This window comes from Entelurus aequoreus, linkage group LG10, assembly GCF_033978785.1.
Source record: "Entelurus aequoreus isolate RoL-2023_Sb linkage group LG10, RoL_Eaeq_v1.1, whole genome shotgun sequence".
NCBI lineage: Eukaryota > Metazoa > Chordata > Actinopteri > Syngnathiformes > Syngnathidae > Entelurus > Entelurus aequoreus.
In genome coordinates, this window is record NC_084740.1 from 66,087,184 (window position 1) to 66,111,781 (window position 24,598).

Here is a 24,598-nt window from a genome sequence, read left to right on the forward strand (position 1 = left end):
CCAATTGGAAAAAGGTGTGTTCATGCACCAGGTGGAGGCCTTGAAGAACGGCAGGTGTTGGAAGCGCCATCATAAATCATTGATCATGGATGAATCACGATGACGCCGAGCCAACGAAAAAAAGTGTAACGACATCAGCAGAAGGGAAAAATGAACATATTTGGCTGCTTTCTGTTACAAATCTTCGTGGCAGGCTCCTCCATATACGTAGTGTAGGGCCCCGCAATCCGTGGGGGCCATGTTTTGCACCAAGAAGCACATGTAAAATGCCAATTAATGGACAACACCTCATCAAATTTTAACCCTAGGCAAGATTTGTCTTGAGTTTGCATCACATTTTACAAATTAAAGTCTTGGGAGGGTTACAAAGTAAAAGAGGAGAACGCCTCTTCAACTTGGAGGCCAATCGCAGGCAGTCTTCATCCTGTGGGTCATCCTTATAAGGTGGACGACTTCTTACTCTTCTCAGCATTGACTGCTCACAACAAGTTCCATCAACATCACCGTGATGACTTGGAGAAGCTTGTCGACATGACAGCATCTTTTGATGGAGGACTTGATGGATGCGGAATTCAATGGAACATTAATAACTCTTGGTGGCTTTGTAGAAATGGACAAGTATAGATATCTTTACTTTGTCATCTTGTTGACATTATATATTCTCATCCTCTGCACTAACTGCACCATTATATGTCTAATCTGGATCCACAGGAACCTTCATGAGCCTATGTACATTTTCATTGCAGCTTTGTCACTCAACTCTCTTTTGTTTAGCACTGCTCTCTACCCCAAACTTTTCTTTGACGTCTTATCTCAAAAACAGACAATTTCTTATCCTGCTTGTCTAATTCAATATTATCTCTATTATTCTTTTGGTGCTTCAGACTTCTTACTGCTGTCAGCCATGTCTTATGACAGGTATGTGTCTATCTGCAAACCTCTGCAGTATCCAACTATCATGGGAAGAAGAACTGTTATTGTCCTCTTGACTTTGGCCTGGTTTCTACCTGCATCTGAGGTTGTAGTGCCAACTGTGGTTAATTCTCAACAACAACTTTGTTACTTTACAACAAAAGGCATTTTTTGTAACAATACAATGTTTAAGCTTCACTGTGTAAAATCAACATTTCTTGCCTTTTATGGTTTGTTTGCAATGATGAGTTTTGGTGTTGTTCCTGTGATGTTCATCCTTTTTACGTACATAAAGATATTCATAATAACTTATCACAGTTGTGCAGAAGTCAGGAAAAAAGCGGCAGAGACATGTTTACCTCACCTGATGGTTTTATTCAGCTTCTCTTGTTTGAGTCTGTTTGATATCATCATTGCTCGATTGGAGTCAGATCTTCCAAAATTTGTAGGTTTAATAATGACTTTACAAATACTTGTGTATAATCCTCTGTTCAATCCAATCATTTATGGAGTGAAAATGAAAGAAATCTGGAAACACATCAAGAGATTGTTTTATCAACTGGTGCACTAAAGAAAATGATCCCACTTGTTCGCTACTTGGATGAGAGGGGAAACGTCTTCTAAGACAAACCAAACAGTCCAGTTGTGATCGTTTGAATGCCCTGAGAACACAATGACCCGGGTGAGTGACAACATCCATAGACATAGGATTGAAGTCTTTATTTTCCCAAGTGATTCTTTAAGAAAAGTCATTCACATCATCATATGGTGTTTATAAGATGTATACATGGAAGAAAAAGGAAGCTCAGAGCCATGCTGTCTGTTGTCATTTAATATGAATAATTGTATTGCTTTATCAACATTAAGTTATTGCTAAGTCAATATCCTGCATTTATTGACACATTTATACATTGTTGTCACTTTCAACTTCTGTACTAATTTATTGTTAATGTAACTATAATCCAAGTTGAAACATGTTTTTTCAATTGTGCATATGACAACTCACATTTTAATTTGAATAGTGATTATTTTTTTATTTTATGGCTTCTTGTAATTTTCTGTAAAACCCTTTAAAATTCCTTGTGTATGAATTGTGCTCTATAAATAAACTTGTCCTTGCCTTGCCGATAATCTCTTTATTTTCAATAAATGTACTTATGTGCGCATACTTTTATAACACATATATTTGTGCATTGGCCCTAGTGTGTGAATGTGAGTGTGAATGTTGTCCGTCTATCTGTGTTGGCCCTGCGATGAGGTGGCGACTTGTCCAGGGTGTACCCCGCCTTCCACCCGAATGCAGCTGAGATAGGCTCAAGCACCCCCCGCGACCTCAAAATGGATGGATGGATGGATATTTGTGCATTGTAACACTAAATTAATGTTTACCTTTATCACTGCATAAGCCATCCATGTATTGTCACACATTCTCTATTATTTTCTCTCCCTAAAAAGGAACGTGTTGCCAAATGTGTCTTCAGCTGCTTTCTGTAACAAGCCTCAGTGGCAGGCCCCTCCATATACATTTTTGTGTGAAGAAGCACATGTAAAATGCCAGTTAATGAACCACAGGGCACTTCATTTGAAATTTTATCGCAGACATATGACCTTACAAGTACTTGTCATGTCTGGCTTGATCATGTTTTTGTTTGGCCATGTGCTGTTTGTTTTTTGGACGCTTTTTAGTTCCTGGTTGTTCACTCCCTTGATTTGTTTCCATAGCAACCCATTAGTTTGCACCTGTCATGTCACGCACCTGTTTCACGTTTTGAGTCACGCACCTGTTGTTAATCATGTCTGTGTTATTTAAGCTTTTTATTTTCTGTTGGTCAGCCTGGCGACATCACATTTATGCTCTGCACACTTTACTTTCACGCTTCTTCATGCCATGTTCACAGTCCCATGCCAAGTAAGTTTTGTTTCATGTTTATAGTTTTTTGCCTTTGTACAAGTCTTTTGTTTTCATTAGCCAAGTTTTGCACCTCCGCTGTGAGCACTTTTTGTTTGTTCCTTTTTTCCATAGTTCTGCCTTTGTGCTAGTTTTGTTTTATTAGTCAAGTTTGTTCCCCGCCTTGTGCGCGCCCTTTGTTTGTACTTTTTTGAGTAAATTAAATCATGTCATTACCTTCACGTCGTGTCCGCTCCAAATCCTTTGCACCATGGGAAAACAAACCACACCACAGTCCTTGTCTTTATAGATGTCGCCAGCTAAAAAGTTTTCCCGCAAGATTGGACGAGGGAGCGTGGGAAGTCCTGCACGCTATGGAGGCGGAAACACTGCGCGTTTCCCCCAGGGAGCGCAGGGGGATGATGTGGTGGCCCAGAGGCAAGCTGGTGCCGATCGGTGCGTCGCTCCCGTCCCGGAAACGTCAACAAGGAAGAGGAAAGACTTCCGCGAGTGGACAGGACGCACCACTCCCGCGGGCTCCTCCCCCTCCGGGCGGAGATGGAAGACAGCCAGCCTGGCAGCTCAAGGAGCACGCCAGAGACCTGGAGATTTTTTTTCCAAATTATTTTTTCCTGTCAATCCAAGCCACCCAAATTCCATGCTCCGCCCCCCAGGACTCAAGCCACGCCCAAGTCACACTTTTTTTTTTCACTCACAAGAGCCCAGGTGGGGGGGAAAGAAAGACTTTATGGACAATTTAGAGGGGAGGATTTTGCCCCCCTCCTGACCTCCCTCCACCCACCCCAAAAGACTGTTCCAGACAGCGGGGAGCGCGTCTGGTATCTGCTCCTTGAGGTGGGGGCTAGGGCTGGGAACTGTTCAGGTGGGGTCGCTCATCGTCATGCCATGCCACAGCCTCTTGCACGACCGCCACCACCAGTTCTTCAGCCTGCCAAGCCACAGCCTCCAGCACGGCCACCACCACCAGTCTTTCGGCCTGCTAAGCCACAACCTACGGTTCGGCCACCACCACCGGTCTTTTGGCCTGCCAAGCCGCAACCCCCAGCTAGGCCACCTCCACCTGCTCCACGCCCTGCTTCAAGGCTATCAACATGCCTAGCAGCTCCACGCCAAGCTCCACCAGTCGCAGCTCCACCAGTCGCAGCTCCACGCCAAGCGCCGCCAGTCGCAGCTCCACGCCAAGCGCTGCCAGTCGCAGCTCCACGCCAAGCGCCGGCAGTCGCAGCTCCACGGCGCCAAGCGTCGGCAGTCGCAGCTCCACGGCGCCAAGCGCCGGCAGTCGCAACTCCACGGCGCCAAGCGCCGGCAGTCGCAGCTCCACGGCGCCAAGCGCCGCCAGTCGCAGCTCCACGACGCCAAGCGCCGCCAGTCGCAGCTCCACGACGCCAAGCGCCGCCAGTCGCAGCTCCACGACGCCAAGCGCCGCCAGTCGCAGCTCCACGGCGCCAAGCGCCGGCAGTCGCAGCTCCACGGCGCCAAGCGCCGGCAGTCGCAGCTCCACGGCGCCAAGCGCCGGCAGTCGCAGCTCCACGGCGCCAATCGCCGGCAGTCTCAGCTCCACGACGCCAAGACCCCCAAAGCCAAGACCAAGACCCCCCAAGCCAAGACCAAGACCCCCCATGCCAAGACCAAGACCCCCATGCCAAGACCAAGCACCGCCATGCCAAGACCCTCCAAGCGGCCAAGACCCTCCAAGCGGCAAAGACCCGCCATGCCAAGACCAAGACCCGCCACGCCAAGCTTCGCCGCCCGACGCGCCACGCCAAACTTCGCCGCCCGACGCGCCACGCCAAGCTTCGCCGCCTGATTAGTCAATGGCACCCGTGACTGCTTCGTCTGCTGTTTCCACGCCTGCCACGATGACGACGCGCCTGCCTTCTCGTCGGCCACGGGTATGGCCGCTACCTGGTCGTCCGCCACGCCAAGTGCGCCCACCTCCTCGTCGGCCACGGATGTGGCCCTTCCCAGGTTGCCCACCTCGCCTGCTGCAGCGGCGTTCCACTCGCCGCCGCCACATGACTATGCCTCGGTGGATTCGGGGCCACTTGGTCTGGCGACCCACCGCCATGTCCCCCTCCCGCCCTCCCATGACTCTTGTTCATTTTTTTGTTTTGTTTTGAACATCTGGGATCTGTCCGTAAGGGGGGGGGGGCTCTGTCATGTCTTTGTTGATCATGTTTTTGTTTGGCCATGTGCTGTTTGTTTTTTGGACGCTTTTTAGTTCCTGGTTGTTCACTCCCTTGTTTTGTTTCCATAGCAACCCATTAGTTTTCACCTGTCATGTCATGCACCTGTTTTACGTTTTGAGTCATGCACCTGTTGTTAATCATGTCTGTGTTATTTAAGCTTTTCATTTTCTGTTGGTCAGCCTGGCGACATCACATTTATGCTCTGCACACTTTATGTTCTCGCTTCTTCATGCCATGTTCACAGTCCCATGCCAAGTAAGTTTTGTTTCATGTTTATAGTTTTTTGCCTTTGTGCAAGTCTTTTGTTTTCATTAGCCAAGTTTGTTCCCCGCCTTGTGCGCGCCCTTTGTTTGTACTTTTTTGAGTAAATTAAATCATGTCATTACCTTCACGTCGTGTCCGCTCCAAATCCTTTGCACCATGGGAAAACAAACCACACCAAAGTCCTCGTCTTGACAGTACTTGTGTATAATCCTCTGTTCAATCCAATCATTTATGGAGTGAAAATGAAAGAAATCTGGAAACACATCAAGAGATTGTTTTGTCTACTGGTGAACCAAAGAATATCATCACACTTGTTAGCATTGGAATCTTCATTTTCCCAAATGATTCTTTAAAAAAGCCACTCACATCATCATATGGTGTTTATAAGATGTATACATGGAAGAAAAAGGTAGCTCAGAGCCATGCTGTCTGATGTCATTTTATTTTAATAACTGTATTGCTTTTTCAATATTAAGTTATTGCAAGGTCAATATCCTGCATTTATTGATACATTATACAACGTAATTCAACTTCAACTTCTGTATTTATTTATGTTTATTGTATCTAAAATCCAGGCTGAAATTTTATTTCATTTTATTGTGCATATGACAATTGGAAATATGTTTTGTACACTTAGATTTTAATTTGAAATGTGATTATTTTTATGATGCTAAGCTTTTTTTTTTCAATATTGCCATCTTGTATATTTCCGTAAAGCACTTTTAATTGCCTTGTGTACGAATTGTGCTCTATAAATCAACTTAACCCTAACTCATATATATGTATATACTGTAACACTATTTTCACCTTTATCACTGCAAAAGCCATCCATGTATTGATCACAGGTGAGTGTGAAGAGGATGAGAACATGAGGCCTGATTTCCAATTGGAAAAAGCGCCATGTTTTGCACCAAGAAGCACATGTGCAATCTACTAATAAAAGTCTCAATCAACCAATCAATGTAAAAATGCCAATTAATGGACAACACCTCATATCAAATTTTAACCCAAGGTAAGATTTGTCATGAGTTTGCATCACATTTTACAAATTAAAGTCTTGGGAGGGTTACAAAGTAAAAGAGGAGAACGCCTCTTCAACTTGGAGGCCAATCGCAGGCAGTCTTCATCCTGTGAGTCATCCTTATAAGGTGGACGACTTCTTACTCTTCTCAGCATTGACTGCTCACAACAAGTTCCATCAACATCACCGTGATGACTTGGAGGAGCTTGTCGACATGACAGCATCTTTTGATGGAGGACTTGATGGATGCTGAATTCAATGGAACATTTATAACTCTTGGTGGCTTTGTAGAAATGGACAAGTTTAGATATCTTTACTTTGTCATCTTGTTGACATTATATATTCTCATCCTCTGCACTAACTGCACCATTATATGTCTAATCTGGATCCACAGGAACCTTCATGAGCCTATGTACATTTTCATTGCAGCTTTGTCACTCAACTCTCTTTTGTTTAGCACTGCTATCTACCCCAAACTTTTCATTGATGTCTTATCTCAAAAACAGACCATCTCTTATCCTGCTTGTCTGTTTCAATATTTTCTCTATTATTCTTTTGGTGCTTCAGACTTCTTACTGCTGTCAGCCATGTCTTATGACAGGTATGTGTCTATCTGCAAACCTCTGCAGTATCCAACTATCATGGGAAAAAGAACTGTTGTTGTCCTCTTGACTTTGGCCTGGTTTCTACCTGCATGTGAGCTTGTAGTGCCAACTGTGATTAGTTCTCAACATAAACTTTGTGACTTTACAACAAAAGGCATTTTTTGTAACAATACAATGTTGAAGCTTCACTGTGAAAAATCAGCATTTCTTACCTTTTATGGTTTGTTTATCATGATGAATCTTGTTGTTTCTCCTGTGATGTTCATCCTTTTTACGTACATAAAGATATTTATAGTAACTTATCACAGTTGTGCAGAAGTCAGGAAAAAAGCGGCAGAGACATGTTTACCTCACCTGATGGTTTTATTCAGCTTCTCTTGTTTGTGTCTGTTTGATGTCATCATTGCTCGATTGGAGTCAGGTCTTCCAAAATTTGTACGTTTAATAATGGCTTTACAAATACTTGTGTATAATCCTCTGTTCAATCCAATCATTTATGGAGTGAAAATGAAAGAAATCTGGAAACACATGAAGAGATTGTTTTATCAACTGGTGCACTAAAGAAAATGATCCCACTTGTTCGCTACTTGGATGAGAGGGGAAACGTCTTCTAAGACAAACCAAACAGTCCAGTTGTGATCGTTTGAATGCCCTGACAACACAATGACCCGGGTGAGTGACAACATCCATAGACATAGGATTGAAGTCTTTATTTTCCCAAGTGATTCTTTAAGAAAAGTCATTCACATCATCATATGGTGTTTATAAGATGTATACATGGAAGAAAAAGGAAGCTCAGAGCCGTGCTGTCTGTTGTCATTTTATATGAATAATTGTATTGCTTTATCAACATTAAGTTATTGCTAAGTCAATATCCTGCATTTATTGACACATTTATACATTGGTTGTCACTTTCAACTTCTGTACTAATTTATTGTTAATGTAACTATAATCCAAGTTGAAACATGTTTTTTCAATTGTGCATATGACAACTCACATTTTAATTTGAATAGTGATTATTTTTTTATTTTATGGCTTCTTGTAATTTTCTGTAAAACCCTTTAAAATTCCTTGTGTATGAATTGTGCTCTATAAATAAACTTGTCCTTGCCTTGCCGATAATCTCTTTATTTTCAATAAATGTACTTATGTGCGCATACTTTTATAACACATATATTTGTGCATTGGCCCTAGTGTGTGAATGTGAGTGTGAATGTTGTCTGTCTATCTGTGTTGGCCCTGCGATGAGGTGGCGACTTGTCCAGGGTGTACACCGCCTTCCACCCGAATGCAGCTGAGATAGGCTCAAGCACCCCCCGCGACCTCAAAATGGATGGATGGATGGATATTTGTGCATTGTAACACTAAATTAATGTTTACCTTTATCACTGCATAAGCCATCCATGTATTGTCACACATTCTCTATTATTTTCTCTCCCTAAAAAGGAACGTGTTGCCAAATGTGTCTTCAGCTGCTTTCTGTAACAAGCCTCAGTGGCAGGCCCCTCCATATACATTTTTGTGTGAAGAAGCACATATAAAATGCCAGTTAATGAACCACCGGGCACTTCATTTGAAATTTTATCGCAGACATATTCCCTAGTCCCTTCCTGCTCTGTCACTGATAAGATCAAAATGGCTAATTTCCACTGATTTTGTCACCGTGCCAAGCAGTGATAAAACTGGTCTTGTAAAGCAGTCATACTCTGTTAAATCTTGGTCGGAACTGTTATAGGAAGATTTTCAAATGTATGTTGAAATTGTTAATTTGCAAGAAAATATATTATTGAACAATTTTTTTCCCCATAAATTTGTTTTGATAAAAAAAAACATGCTTCAAATTAAATTTGACTTGGATTTAAAAACGTTGTTCCCCTAGGGGAAATTGGATTAAACACAGCACGCTTAACTTATTGATACCATAATAATCTACAAGGTTAATACAGTTCGCTTCTCTTTCTTCCCATCCATTTACCTGCTTTCTTTAGTAATTAAATCATTCATTACATATATGTATTGTTGCAAATTAATCAATTGTATTGTTGATAATAAAGGTAATTATTGTTATTTGTATTTCTCCACTTGTAGTATAATAATGTTCATTGTAATTTCTGTGTTGTTAATTTTTACTTCACTAACTGTTCTTTGCAATCACTTTTCGTATCATATTTGTCCATATTGTTGCGCTTGTAATGCAAAAGCAAGACAACTTGAGATAGCTTTGACACACAGACATGTGTGCTGTTTAATCACACAAAGAGAAGTATGTTTTTACCTAAAATGCGACTCAAAATGGCGGTCACAACAAACCCCCATCTTTGGTCACTTAAAGGGGCCGCACAGAACTACTCACTCTTAACTGCATATATGAATGTTATTAAACAAGAACAACATCGTTATGTGCACAATAGAACAATAGCAGTGAATAATGAAAACAAAGTCAAGTAAACGTATGTCAGACCCACTCGACGTCCATTGCACCATGGTTTGTTTATCATGATGACTGCTGTTGTTGTTCCTGTGATTTTCATCCTTTTTACCTACATAAAGATATTTATAATAACTTATCACAGGTGTGTAGAAGTCAGGAAAAAAGCTGCAGAGACATGTTTACCTCACCTGCTGGTTTTATTCATCTTCCTTTGTTTAGTTTTATTTGATGTCGTCTTAGCTCGATTAGAGTCAGATCTTCCAAAAATTGTACGTTTAATAATGACCGTACAAGTACTTGTGTATAATCCTCTGTTCAATCCAATCATTTATGGAGTGAAAATGAAAGAAATCTGGAAACACATCAAGAGATTGTTTTGTCAACTGGTGAACAGAATCAATCAATCAATCAATGTTTATTTATATAGCCCTAAATCACAAGTGTCTCAAAGGGCTGTACAAGCCACAACGACATCCTCGGTACAGAGCCCACATACGGGCAAGGAAAACTCACCCCAGTGGGACGTCAATGTGAATGACTATGAGAAACCTTGGAGAGGACCGCATATGTGGGTAACCCCCCCCCAACCCCCTTCCAGGGGAGACCGAAAGCAATGGATGTCGAGTGGGTCTGAAATAATATTGTGAAAGTCCAACACATCAGCGAAAGATCAGTCCATAGTGGGGCCAGCAGGAACCATCCCGAGCGGAGACGGGTCAGCAGCGTAGAGATGTCCACATCCGATGCACAAGCTAGCGGTCCACCCCGGGTTGGGAGCAGAGTAGAAAAGAAAAGAAAAGAAACGGCAGATCAACTGGTCTAAAAAGGGAGTCTATTTAAAGGCTAGAGTATACAAATGAGTTTTAAGATGAGACTTAAATGCTTCTACTGAGGTAGCATCTCTAACTTTTACCGGGAGGGCGTTCCATAGTATTGGAGCCCGAATAGAAAACGCTCTATAGCCCGCAGACTTTATTTTGGGCTCTGGGAATCACTAATAAGCCGGAGTTCTTTGAACGCAGATTTCTTGCCGGGACATATGGTACAATACAATCGGCAAGATAGGCAGGAGCTTGACCGTGTAGTATTTTATACGTAAGTAGTAAAACCTTAAAGTCGCATCTTAGGTGCACAGGAAGCCAGTGCAAGTGAGCCAGTATAGGCGTAATATGATCAAACTTTCTTGTTTTTGTCAAAAGTCTAGCAGCCGCATTTTGTACCATCTGTAATCTTTTAATGCTAGACATAGGGAGGCCCGAAAATAAAACGTTACAGTAATCGAGACGAGATGTAACGAACGCATGGGTAATGATCTCAGCATCGCTTGTGGACAAAATGGAACGAATTTTAGCGATATTACGGAGATGAAAGAAGGCCGTTTTAGTAACACTCTTAATGTGTGACTCAAACGAGAGAGTTGGGCCGAAGATAATACCCAGATTCTTTACCGAGTCGCCTTGTTTAATTGTTTGGTTGTCAAATGTTAAGGTGGTATTATTAAATAGATGTCGGTGTTGAGCAGGACCGATAATCAGCATTTCCGTTTTCTTAGCGTTGAGTTGCAAAAAGTTAGCGGACATCCATTGTTTAATTTCATTAAGACACGCCTCCAGCTGACTACAATCCGGCGTGTTGGTCAGCTTTAGGGGCATGTAGAGTTGAGTGTCATCAGCATAACAGTGAAAGCTAACACCGTATTTGCGTATGATGTCACCTAGCGGCAGCATGTAAATACTAAAGAGTGCAGGGCCAAGAACCGAACCCTGGGGAACTCTGCACGTTACCTTAACATAGTCCGAGGTCACATTGTTATGGGAGACACACTGCATCCTGTCAGTAAGATAAGAGTTAAACCAAGACAAGGCTAAGTCTGACATCCCAATACGCGTTTTGATACGCTCTAATAAAATATTATGATCAACAGTATCGAAAGCGGCGCTAAGATCAAGAAGCAGCAACATAGATGACGCATCAGAATCCATAGTTAGCAATAGATCATTAGTCATTTTTGCGAGGGCTGTCTCCGTAGAATGATTTGCCCTGAAACCGGATTAAAAAGGTTCACAGAGATTGTTAGACGCTAAGTGTTCATTTAGCTGCTGTGCGACAATTTTTTAGAGGATTTTCGAGATAAACGGAAGATGGGACACCGGCCGGTAGTTTACCATGAGGTCAGGATCGAGGTTAGGTCTTTTGAGTAGAGGATGAATAACCGCTTTTTTGAATGCTAGGGGAACAGTGCCAGAGGAAAGTGATAAGTTTATAATATTTAACACTGATGGACCTAATAATACAAAAAGCTCCTTGATAAGTTTCCCAGGAATTGGGTCAAGTAAACATGTTGTTTGTTTTGTCCCATTTACACATTTTAACAATTCCTCCAATGTTATTTCATCAAAGAGAGAGAAACTATTTTTGAGGGCAGTGTCCGTCGTATATACAGTCGTATCTGTGTTAATAGAACCCAGTTGTAGCTGAGATGCATTGTCTTTAATCTCTTTTCTAATGACTTCAATTTTCTTATTAAAGAAATTCATAAAGTCATCTGCTGAGTGGGTGGAGCTACTGGGAGGAGTCCCATGTTGGGTTAGCGATGCTACTGTACTAAACAAAAATTTAGGATCATTTTTGTTGAGGTGGATGAGATTTGAGTAATATTTAGCTTTAGCTGAGGTAAGCATGCGTTTATAAGTTATTAAACTATCACTCCATGCTTGATGGAAAACCTCAAGTTTAGTCGCACGCCATTTGCGTTCCAGCTTTCTACATGATAATTTCTGGGCTTTAGTTTCTTCTTTAAACCATGGGGTACGCCTTTTAGGGGCCCTTTTTAGCTTTAGCGGTGCTACACTATCAATGGTGTCGCGCAGGGCGTCATTAAAGTTGTTAGTGAGGTTATCAATAGAGCCCACATAATTTGGGAATGGTGCCATTACCGAAGGCAGTAGGTCAGTAAGAGTCGTCGTTGAGGCAGCATTTATGTTGCGGCTGCTATAGTAGTTATTATTATTATTATTATTAGTTTGTTGACAATGAGTCAGAACTTCAAATTTTATAAGGTAATGATCGGACATTACTTTAGTGTACGGGAGTATCGTAACTTTAGAGGTGGTGACACCCCTGACAAGCACTAGATCTATCGTATTACCTTTGCGATGCGTGGGTTCATTTATTATTTGTGTAAGACCACAGCTATCAATTATAGTCTGGAGCGCCGCGCATGGAGGGTCCGATGGGGTATTCATATGGATATTAAAGTCCCCCGTTATGATTATATTGTCGGCGTGCGTCACTAGATCAGCAACAAACTCTGAGAATTCACTGATGAAGTCCGAATAGGGCCCAGGGGGGCGGTAGATAACAGCCAGGTGGAGAGGCAGCGGTGTGACAAACCTCATAGTGAGCACCTCAAACGAGTTATATATATTATTTAGGTTAGGTGTAAAATTATAGTTTTCATTGTATATTAGTGCGACACCCCCTCCCCTTTTAAGAGGACGGGCAACATGTGCATTCGTATAGTTAGGAGGAGATGCCTCATTTAGCGCAAAAAAATCGTCTGGTTTGAGCCAGGTCTCGGCGAGACCAACAACGTCAAGTTTGTTGTCTCTAATGACCTCATTAACTAATAACGTTTTGGAAGATAATGATCTTATGTTTAAAAAGCCCATATTATAGGTAGTGGGCTGTTTTGAGGATTGTTTGTTGAAATTATCCAAAGTAGCAATATTAATAATGTTGCATTTATTATGCGTAGTGCACTTTAAATAGTTTCGACCATATCTAGGAATTGATACGACGGGAATTTTCAGATTGTTTGCTTGATGCTGCGATAAACTGAACGCATCATAGTTAGCCACCTCAGTACAATGTGTGACTGCCTCTGACACGGTCACAAAAGAAAAAACATTATGTGAGTTGTGTTTTATTGTAAGAGAATTGCTATGTGTGCAGGGATTATCCAGCCTGGCGCCGGCTAGTTGTAGTTTAAATGACTTCTTACCCGGACACTCCACGCTTCTTTGGTGATTAGCCTTTGTTGTTAGCCCCGCTCGGCATCCCCGCTTCTGCTTCCGCTCACACCGCTTACGTCGCCTCCATTGACGGTCTCCGCTAGTACTTGACTCCGCTGCTACAAGGGCCGCTCGATGTAGCCCGCGAAGTATTCCCATGCTAGCGAGGAGGTCCACCGTACATGCATCTTTCAGTCTATAACGACCCGATCCATCCACATCCAGAATTGTCTGTCGGTCGTATGTGATCACAGAGTGTTCACGCTTTGAGCCAGCCATGAAATTGACAGAAATGACGGGTGTTTTTTGCCAAATCGCTCTACACTCCCAAGAGCGTCGTCAAGCTGCTGCATTTCAATGCGCCGCCATTTTGATTTTTTTTAAAGAATATGATCACACTTGTTAACATTGGAATCTTAATTTTCAATCTACTAATAAAAGTCTCAATCAATCAATCAATGTAAGAATGACAATTAATGGACAACACTTCATATCAAATTTTAACCCTAGGCAAGATTTGTCATGAGTTTGCATCACATTTTAAAAATTAAAGTCTTGGGAGGGTTACAAAGTAAAAGAGGAGAACGCCTCTTCAACTTGGAGGCCAATCGCAGGCAGTCTTCATCCTGTGAGTCATCCTTATAAGGTGGACGACTTCTTACTCTTCTCAGCATTGATTGCTCACAACAAGTTCCATCAACATCACCGTGAAGACTTGGAGGAGCTTGTCGACATGACAGCATCTTTTGATGGAGGACTTGATGGATGCTGAATTCAATGGAACATTTATAACTCTTGGTGGCTTTGTAGAAATGGACAAGTTTAGATATCTTTACTTCATCATCTTGTTGACATTATATATTCTCATCCTCTGCACTAACTGCACCATTATATGTCTGATCTGCATTTACAGGAACCTTCATGAGCCTATGTACATTTTCATTGCAGCTTTGTCACTCAACTCTCTTTTGTTTAGCACTGCTATCTACCCCAAACTTTTCATTGACGTCTTATCTCAAAAACAGACAATTTCTTATCCTGCTTGTATGTTTCAACATTTTCTCTATTATTCTTTTGGTGTTTCAGACTTCTTACTGCTGTCAGCCATGTCTTATGACAGGTATGTGTCTATCTGCAAACCTCTGCAGTATCCAACTATCATGGGAAGAAGAACTGTTATTGTCCTCTTGACTTTGGCCTGGTTTCTACCTGCATGTGAGGTTGGAGTGCCAACTGTGATTAGTTCTCAACAAAAACTTTGTGACTTTACAACAAAAGGCATTTTTTGTAACAATACAATTTTTAAGCTTCACTGTGTAAAATCAACATTTCTTGCCTTTTATGGTTTGTTTGCAATGATGAGTTTTGCTGTTGTTCCTGTGATGTTCATCCTTTTTACGTACATAAAGATATTTATAATAACTTATCACAGGTGTGCAGAAGTCAGGAAAAAAGCGGCAGAGACATGTTTACCTCACCTGATGGTTTTATTCATCTTCTCTTGTTTGAGTCTGTTTGATATCATCATTGCTCGATTGGAGTCAGGTCTTCCAAAATGTGTACGTTTAATAATGACTTTACAAATACTTGTGTATAATCCTCTGTTCAATCCAATCATTTATGGAGTGAAAATGAAAGAAATCTGGAAGCACATCAAGAGATTGTTTTATCAACTGGTGCACTAAAAAAATGATCCCACTTGTTCGCTACTTGGATGAGAGGGGAAACGTCTTCTAAGACAAACCAAACAGTCCAGTTGTGATGGTTTGAATGCCCTGAGAACACAATGACCCGGGTGAATGACAACATCCATAGACATCAGTGGCGTGCGGTGAGGTTAATGTCTGGTGAGGCACGACTGCATCATCACAGTCAGATTTACAAACATAAGAACCTGCAGTGCAGGTGTACCTAATGTTGTGTCCCTGCGGTCGTTCACGGCTCCTGCAGCGAGAGCTGAGCATTGTTGTTTTTGCACTTTTTGGCTTCTTGTTAAGTGACTTTTTTTGGGTGGATTCGGTCTTGAACGTGGAGGGTTTGGGTGTGGGCTTTGGTTGGTGTGGCGCTCCCGTCGAGCGGTGCATTCTGCGGCGGAGGTGCTTGGCACCAGGAGGCGGGGTTATGAGACGAGCCTCACAGTGTGTCTTCGCAGCAGTTTTATGAATGCTCAGCACTAAAAATACGTTACACACATACAGTTGTTGACAAAATACACTGTACATTATATACCTCAGCTAACTAAACTATGGAAATGTATAATATAATTCATATAGCAATACGGTCTCACTGCACAGCAGGCCAGCAGTTAGCCGAGTCATTGCACACAATCTATGTTGAGGCACAACGCAGTGACGTGCCTCAACTGGCTGCTGATCACCGCACCGTCTCTTCTCAGTATTTGAACGGCAAATGTGAAAATAAAAATAGAAATAATCTAAAACTGGTGAAGTTAAATGGAAAATAACTTTAGTATAATCACTGGATACATATAACAATTTAATTACTTTTTTTTTCTTTTTACTTTTTTTTTCTTTCCATGATGGCAGGTGAGGCCGTGCCTCCCCTGCCTCTAGTGACTGCACGCCACTGATAGACATAGGATTGAAGTTTTTATTTTCCCCAGCCTAAATGTTCTTAAAAAAGTAATTCACATTATCATGTGTTTATAGGATGTATAAATGGAATAAAAAGGAGGCCAATAGCCATAATTACTGATGTCATTTTATATAGGAAAATATTATTATTTTATCAATATTAGGTTATTGCTAAGTCAATCTCTTGCATTCATTGATACATTTATACATTGGTTGTCACTTTCAACATCTGTATTTATTTTAATGTATGTATAATCCAGGCTGAAAAACCTTTTTTTCAATTGTGCATATGACCACTGAAAAGTATGTTATCCACACTCACATTTGAATTTGAATTGTGATTGTTTCATATGATGATGATTATTTTATTTTTGCCTTCCTGTAAATTTCTCTGAAGCACTTTGAACTGCCTTGCATATCAATTGTGCTCTAAATAAACTTGCCCTTGCCTTGCTTATAATCTCTTTATTTGAAATAAATGTACTTATGTGCGCATACTTTTGTGATCATTTATAACATATATATTTATGTATTGTAACACTATTGTCTTAACTTTTATCGCTGCATAAGCCATCCATATATTGTCACACAGTCTCTATTATTTTCTCTCCCTATCATGAAATGGAAATATCTTAACACAGAAAGTAAAGAAAAATGTACGAGATATGGAGAAAGTGTAGGATTAAATAAGATCTGCTTCTAACTACTTCTTATTTGACATATTCAATTGTGTATGTATAAATATGTGTTGTGCTTTAATGTAACTTTGTAAAGCACATTTTAAACACATTAAACCATTGTTGTTGATGAATCATTAAGAAGAAATGTAATATTTTTGTAATTGTGTATAACTTAAGCACCTTAATAAACTAGCCTGACATGTATTTTTGTGTTTGTATGCAATCATGGAGTCACAATGATACATTCTTCTAGGCAGCCACTTTAATAATGGACTTTATAACAATGCTACGACCAGCCCGTTTCACTCCACGAGTGAAGCACATCACACACTCTTTTTTTCAGTCCTAAACATTTTTAATTAAAATAGAAATGTTTTATATAGAAATTATAACATACTTTTTTATCAATCAAATGTGTAAAAAAATAAAATTAACCCAACTTGAAAAGGCATAAGTATATATACGTTATATATAATATAACTTGTGCAAGTATCATTCAAAAATATTTACAATTTACACTGTAAATAAATGTAGTTTATTAAAGCCCTTCTGAAATGAATTGTTTTTATTTAAACGGGGATAGCAGATCCATTCTATGTGTCATACTTGATCATTTCGCGATATTGCCATACTTTTGCTGAAAGGATTTAGTAGAGAACATCGACGATAAAGTTCGCAACTTTTGGTAGCTGATAAAAAAAGCCTTTCCTGTACCGGAAGTGGCGTGACGTCGCAGGTTGAAAGGCTCCTCACATTTCCCCATTGTTTACACCAGCAGCGAGAGCGATTCGGACCGAGAAAGCAACGATTACCCCATTAATTTGAGCCAGGATGAAAGATTTGTGGATGAGGTACGTGAGAGTGAAGGACTAGAGTGCAGTGCAGGACGTATCTTTTTTCGCTCTGACCGTAACTTAAGTACAAGCTGGCTCATTGGATTCCACACTCTCTCCTTTTTCCATTGTGGATCACGGATTTGTATTTTAAACCACCTTGGATACTATCGCCTTTTGAAAATGAGAGTCGAGAACGCGAAATGGACATTCACAATGACTTTTATCTCCACGAAAATACATCGGTGAAGCACTTTAGCTACGGAGCTAACGTGATAGCATCGTGCTTAAATGCAGATAGAAACAAAAGAAATAAGCCCCTGACTGGAAGGATAGACAGCAGATCAACAATACTACTATCAGGAGACACCGAACCAAACACTGGACCTGTAACTACACGGTTAATGCTGTGCCGCCTGTCGAAGCCTAGCAATGCTGTTGCTAACGACGCCATTGAAGCTAACTTAGCTACGGGACCTCGTCAGAGCTATGATAAAAACATTATCTCTCCACCTACGCCAGCCCTCATCTGCTCATCAACACCCGTGCTCACCTGCATTCCAGCGATCAACGGCGCGACGAAGGACTTCACCCGATCATCGATGCGGTCGGCGGCTAGCGTCGGATAGCGCGTCTGCTATCCTCAAAGTCCTCCTGGTTGTGTTGCTGCAGCCAGCCGCTAATACACCGATCCCACCTACAGCTTTCTTCTTTGCAGTCTTCATTGTTCATTAAACAAATTGCAAAAGATTCACCAACACAGATGTCCAGAATACTGTGGAATTTTGCGATGAAAACAGAGCTGTTTGTATTGAGATACAATGTGTCCGAATACTTCCGTTTCATTGACGTCACGCGCAAACGTCATCATACATAGACGTTTTCAACCGGAAGTTTCGCAGGAAATTTAAAATTGCACTTTATAAGTTAACCCGGCCGTATTGGCATAAGTTGCTATGTTAAGATTTCATCATTGATATATAAACTATCGGACTGCGTGGTCGGTAGTAGTGCGTTTCAGTAGGCCTTTAAATAGTTATTAAAATGAAAATAAGCAAAAAAATTCTAATTTCTATTCGAGCATACGTCCAAGCTTGTGTTGCATCAGCACTGGTAAGTGGTGTGGACTCAGGCGGCCTTGATGAGGTGGATGCAGACTCGGCCGAGGTTTCGTCATCTTTGTTCCCCAGGAATGAATTTATCAAGCACATTTTGCATGCGTCTTACAGTCGAGCACTTGTTTCAGTGGTTTTAGCAGAGGTCTGTCACACTGCGGTGAGGGAAGTCCTGTTTTGGGGTTGTCTGGCAAACTTCCTGTTTTATGTTGAAAATCTAATCCTTCTCTCGTTTCAGGCCACTTGCTCTTCCTCCTGCGTCACTGGTCTGATGTCTCTCCTGATTGCCTGATTGTGCCCACCTGTGTCACCCTCCCTCATGTGTATATAGTCCTCGTCTTCCCCTGTCTTGTTGCCAGAGTATGTCGTCTCGTCGTGTACCTCCAGCCGTCTTTCACAGTCTTGTCCAAGTCGCCTTGCTTTATTCTTTGATTTCTCTGTACCCTCTGACGAAGAGTGATTTTGATTTGCTAAAGTTTTTTGCTCAGTTTTTTTTAGCTAGTTTCATAGTGCTCTGCCTTATTTTCCCCTCCACTTGGAGCGCTTTAATTTGTAGTTTTCATAGCCCTTTATAGTGTAGTTTATGTTCATAGCTTTTTGTCTCCTCTTCGTGAGTGATTTTCTTTTGGTGTAGTTAATTGTAGATTTTCCGTGTAGATTTTGCTATCACCTTTTTCCCTACCTCGGGAGTAATTTTCCGTATATTGTTTTTCGCCCTGTGCTACCTTTCCTTTTTACTCTAGTGCAGTGGTTCTTAACCTGGGTTCGGTGAGTCGGTCTCAGGGGTTCGGCGAAGGTCAAGACACACCCGACTCATCGTGTAAATAAATACTTCTTCCTATCGCCGTGTTATGGATACCCCCAAACAATGTTCCCTTTAATTTTCCATCTGATTTGCAGGTGTGTAAATGTTAGAATAATTATGTGTAAGTTATCACACAACTCTTATGCTTAAAGGCCGTTGCTATAGTTATTATTAATTGCGCTGAAGTTGTACTTTTCTGTCTGTGCAAAGGCACAACTTGTAATCTTGCTTTGCGAGTTGTCTCGTGTCAGCAGTTTGTTTCCAGACCCTGCCTGCTGACAACCAATGACGGACATCGAGTACCTCAACGCAGACAAATCAGAGACAGGGCGAAATCACGAGTGTCAGCACATTTCCATTCTGAATAATCACGTATGGTGTCTACTGGGGCTGCTTGCATTACCACTCCCTTCAGAAGCAGCCTCAGGGATGTTAACTAGGGACCTCCTGAATAAATAGAGGAGCACGTGGGACTGTAGCTTAGAGCGTAGGAGGAAACTGTAACTGAGTGTGCAGCCCAATGCGTCTCTCCTCATGAGTAAAATTCAACTCTGTCTCTGCTTGATTCCTTCTTCTTGTCTTGTGTAATAGATAGTTCGGTGTTTGAACCTGACGGTAATTTGTTGTGGGTTCATGTACTGTGTTGGTTTTGTTCTTTGAACAAGGTGATGTTCATGCATGGTTCATTTTGTGCACCAGTAAAAAAACATATAACTTTGTCTTGAATTTAAAAAAAAAATATATAAATATATTTTTCACTAAAGAAGGGTTCGGTGAATGCGCATTTGAAACTGGTGGGGTTCGGTACCTCCAACAAGGTTAAGCACCACTGCTCTCGTGTGTCTAGCCTAGAGTTTATAGCCATTTGTTTATTCACTCTATCTGAAGAGAGTTCTCAGAAACTGTTGAATAAAAGCCTGCGTCAATCGTTTCCCGTCTGCAACTGAGTCCTCATTCTTGCCAAGACATAACAAGGCCCTACATTTGAAAGTATGACATCTCCATAAGTTACTGTATGGACAGTGAGTGAGAAAATGTAAAACAAAAGATGAAATATGTATGTGTCTTATGTATGTATATATGTCACATTTACTGTAACATGTTCAAAAAGGAAACTAACAGTCAGATAAGAGAATTACACTGTACCTTCATCAACAATTTGAGGAGGGGAGAGTGTAGGACTTTTGAGCAAAGCACCGAGCTAGTTTATATTTATTCATTTATCTTTAATTGCTCTAAAATAAACATTAGCTTATTCTTACATGTTGTACACTGATTATGGGGTTAACAAATCACATTTAGGAGCATTTAGCACTTCTGTTTTGGTGTGCATGATGGATTTTACATGAGCATATTAGGAAAAAAAATTTTTTTAACCCCTTTAAAAGTGGTTTTAAAGGGTTTTCAATCACAATATTCATGTGTGTTGGTCCGAATTTTCACAAACCGAACATGATTGGATTAAGGCAGGGGTGTCCAAACTTTTCCCGCTGAGGGCCGCACACTGAAATATCAAAGCAAGCGGGGGCCATTTTGATATTTTTTATTTTAAAAACCAATACAATATATGTATAAAAAATATACATTTAGGCCTCCACTCAGGCTTGATCCTGGGGACCCCAAAGGGTTTAGGTACAAAAAATATTTGAAATGTGTCATTATTTAGTATTATTATTATTATCCAAGGTTTAAATCTCCAGATCAGCATTAGGTCTATCTGTCAATATAAAGTTTTTTTTTTTTTTAAGATTTACGCTGTATGCTCTTTTTGTCAAAGAAAACCCTGTTTTCTTATGGAAAAAACACAAAATATGCAATATTTTCCACCAATAACATTTTAAAGTGGAATATTTGAGATTTTATAATAATTGGAGCTCATAACATAACTCATAACAACATTGATTCACTATTTCTTGAGCAATGACACTTAAAAAAAAAAAAAAAAGTCCCACTAATATTATTAGGGATCCAAAAGGGTTATGCTCAGTAAAGTATTAAAAAATAAATTATACTTTTTTTTTTTTTACTTTTAACACAATAGTCTCAAGATCAACTTCAGATATATCCGTCAATTTTAACTTTTATTGTTGTTTATGTTTTTTGTTTGTTCGTTTTAGGCCCTTTTTAAAAAAAAAAAACAGCTTAGTTTTTTATATGGCAAACACAAAATATGCAACATTTTCCCCAAAAAATGTCTCAAAGTGGAATATTTAATGTGACGTACTTGGAGCCTTGAATAGGTCAATAATTCACAATGACATTGATTTTGATTCATTATTATTTTTTAAAGAAAGAAAAGCCAACGCTAGCCGCCGAACGCACGGATGATCGGGTGAAGTCCTTCGTCCTTCCGTCGATCCCTGGAACGCAGGTGAGCACGGGTGTTGATGAGCAGATGAGGGCTGGCTGGCGTAGGTGGAGCGCTAATGTTTTTATCATAGCTCTGTGAGGTCCCGTTGCTAAGTTAGCTTCAATGGCGTCGTTAGCAACAGCATTGTTAATCTTCGCCAAACTGGAAAGCATTAACCGTGTATTTACATGTCCATGGTTTAATAGTATTGTTGATTTTCTGTCTATCCTTCCAGTCAGGGGTTTATTTCTTTTGTTTATATCTGCATTTGAGCCCGATGCTATCACGTTAGCTCCGTAGCTAAAGTGTTTCGCCGATGTATTGTCGTGGAGATAAAAGTCACTGTGAATTTCCATTTCGCGTTCTCGACTCTCATTTTCAAGAGGATATACTGTAGTATCCGAGGTGGTTTAAAATACAAATCCGTGATCCACAATAGAAAAAGGAGAGAGTGTGGAATCCAATGAACCCTTGTACCTAAGTTACGGTCAGAGCGAAAAAAGATACGTCCTGCACTGCACTATAGTCCTTCACTCTCACTTTCCTCATCCACGAATCTTTCATTCTCGCTCAAATTAATGTGGTAATCGTCGCCTTCTCGGTCCGAATCTCCCTCGCTGCTGGTGTAAACAATAGGGAAATGTGAGCAGCACTCCAGCTTGTGACGTCACGCTACTTCCGGTAGGGGCAAGGCTTTTTTTTTATCAGCGACCAAAAGTTGCGAACTTTATCGTCGTTGTTCTCTACTAAATCTTTTCAGCAAAAATATGGCAATATAGCGAAATGATCAAGTATGACACATAGAATGGATCTGCTATCCCCGTTTAAATAAAAAAAATTCATTTCAGTAGGCCTTTAAAGCATTTATACATACATTTATATTTTAACTTAATCTCTCACCTCAAAAACAGTTTTTCTTGCCTCAGTTGGTTTCCTTGTTTTCAATACTGAACCGAGTATGCGGCAATATTGGTGAGCGTTTCTCCAGTTTTTTTTTTAGCATTGTACGATGTCTAATTTCACATTAGAGATGCTAAGTGAAACAGATAATAATCTTTATGTTATCTACCATTGTTTATGTTAACTTATCACTGACATGATCAATATTGATGACTATTGACATGATGACTATTAACATACTAATCAACGTTTCTACTTTTTCAAACCTCTAGTCCCCAGTACAGGGGTCAGTGTGGTTGCGGCTGACCACGAAAAGAAAAGGCAAGATTTGTCATGAATTTGCATCACATGTTACAAATTAAATTTGGAGGATTACTAAGTAAAAGAGGAGAACGCCTTCCTAACTTGGAGGCCAATCGCAGGCAGTCGTCATCCTGTGGGTCATCCTTATAAGGTGGACGACATCCTACTCTTCTCAGCATTGACTGCTCACAACAAGTTCCAGCAGCATCACCGTGAAGACTTGGAGGAGCTTGTTGACATGACAGCATCTTTTGATGAAGGACTTGATGAGATCCATGGAGGGTGAACAATTTTCATAACATTTGACTATTTTTATGTTTGGGGTCATGGATGCTGAATTCAATGGAACATTAATAACTCTTGGTGGCTTTGTAGAAATTGACAAGTATAGATATATTTACTTTGTCATCTTGTTGACATTATATATTCTCATCCTCTGCACTAACGGCACCATTATATGTCTAATCTGGATCCACAGGAACCTTCATGAGCCTATGTACATTTTCATTGCTGCTTTGTCACTCAACTCTCTTTTGTTTTGCACTGTTATCTACCCTAAACTTTTCATTGATGTTTTGTCTCAAAAACAGATAATTTCTCATTCTACTTGTATGTTTCAATATTTTCTTAGCTATTCAATAGGTATTTCAGACTTCTTACTGCTGTCAGCCATGTCTTATGACAGATATGTGTCTATCTGCAAACCTCTGCAGTATCCAACTATCATGCGAAAAAGAACTGTTATTGTGCTCTTGACTGTGGCCTGGTCTTTACCTGCATGTGAGGTTGTAGTGGCAACTGTGATTATTTCCAAACAAAAACTCTGTGACTTTACAACAAATGACATTTTATGTAACAATTCAATTCTCAAGCTTCACTGTGTAAAGTCAACATTTCTTATCTTTTATGGTTTGTTCATCTCAATGACTGCTGTTGTTGTTCCTGTGACGTTCATCCTTTTTACGTACATGAATATATTCCTTGTAATTTATCACAGTGGTGCAGAAGTCAGGAAAAAAGCTACAGAGACATGTTTACCTCACCTGATGGTTTTATTCATCTTCCTTTGTTTAAGTTTCTTTGATGTAATCATAACGAGTTTGGACTCACATCATCCAAAACATTTACGTTTTATAATGACTTTACAAATACTTGTGTATAATCCTCTGTTTAATCCAATTATTTATGGAGTGAAAATGAAAGAAATCTGGAAATACATCCAGAGATTGTTTTATCAACTGGTGAACAAAAGAATATGATCACATTTGTTAGCATTGAGGTTTTATATTTCTACATACTATTCTCAGAAAAACTCATTCACATTATCAAATAGTATTTGTAGTATAATATATAGTTTAGTCAATATCCTGCATTTAATGAAACGTTAAACAATGTTTGACACTTTCAACTACTGTACATATTTTTTATTGTATTTATAATCTAGACTGAAAAACACTTGTATTTAATTGTGCATATGATAACATTTGTTATCTAAACTCACATTTTGTTTTTGTATTGTGATGATTTTAGTTTTTATTTTATCTTTAATTTCTTATAATTTCCTCTCAATAATTTTGAATTGCCTTGTGTTCAAATTGTGCTCTGTAAATAAACTTGCCCTTGCCTCGCCTATAATCTCTTTATGTTCATTACATTTACCTATGTGGGCATACT

General features: G+C 40.3%; 5 protein-coding genes across 5 annotated transcripts in view; 4 read left to right on the forward strand and 1 right to left on the reverse strand.

The window, feature by feature from the left end:
* LOC133658070 (olfactory receptor 10J4-like) overlaps positions 1-1,911 on the forward strand; it is a gene marked incomplete at its 3' end in the record, with an annotated part of 5,229 nt that extends 3,318 nt beyond the window's left edge. Inside the window, exons 2-3 of the mRNA XM_062059684.1 lie at positions 554-1,464; positions 1,899-1,911. Of these exons, the coding sequence (XP_061915668.1) occupies positions 554-1,464; positions 1,899-1,911 (924 nt within the window). The remainder of the gene's footprint in view (positions 1-553; positions 1,465-1,898) is intronic.
* The window catches only part of fhip1b (FHF complex subunit HOOK interacting protein 1B), a 716,414-nt gene that overhangs the window by 202,334 nt on the left and 489,482 nt on the right, over positions 1-24,598 (reverse strand). The window lies entirely within an intron of this gene.
* LOC133658071 (olfactory receptor 10J4-like) lies at positions 6,538-7,461 on the forward strand. The gene has a single exon (XM_062059685.1). It carries the CDS (start codon positions 6,538-6,540, stop codon positions 7,459-7,461), a length of 924 nt encoding a protein of 307 aa, XP_061915669.1.
* Positions 14,106-15,029, forward strand: LOC133658072 (olfactory receptor 10J4-like). The gene has a single exon (XM_062059686.1). It carries the CDS (start codon positions 14,106-14,108, stop codon positions 15,027-15,029), a length of 924 nt encoding a protein of 307 aa, XP_061915670.1.
* On the forward strand, positions 23,251-24,183 carry LOC133659185 (olfactory receptor 10J4-like). The gene has a single exon (XM_062061921.1). It carries the CDS (start codon positions 23,251-23,253, stop codon positions 24,181-24,183), a length of 933 nt encoding a protein of 310 aa, XP_061917905.1.

What these genes read in the sequence shown, in the direction of transcription:
- LOC133658071 (XM_062059685.1), top strand. Translation starts at nt 6,538, where the DNA reads ATGGATGCTGAATTCAATGGAACATTTATAACTCTTGGTGGCTTTGTA.
- LOC133658072 (XM_062059686.1), top strand. Translation starts at nt 14,106, where the DNA reads ATGGATGCTGAATTCAATGGAACATTTATAACTCTTGGTGGCTTTGTA.
- LOC133659185 (XM_062061921.1), top strand. Translation starts at nt 23,251, where the DNA reads ATGGATGCTGAATTCAATGGAACATTAATAACTCTTGGTGGCTTTGTA.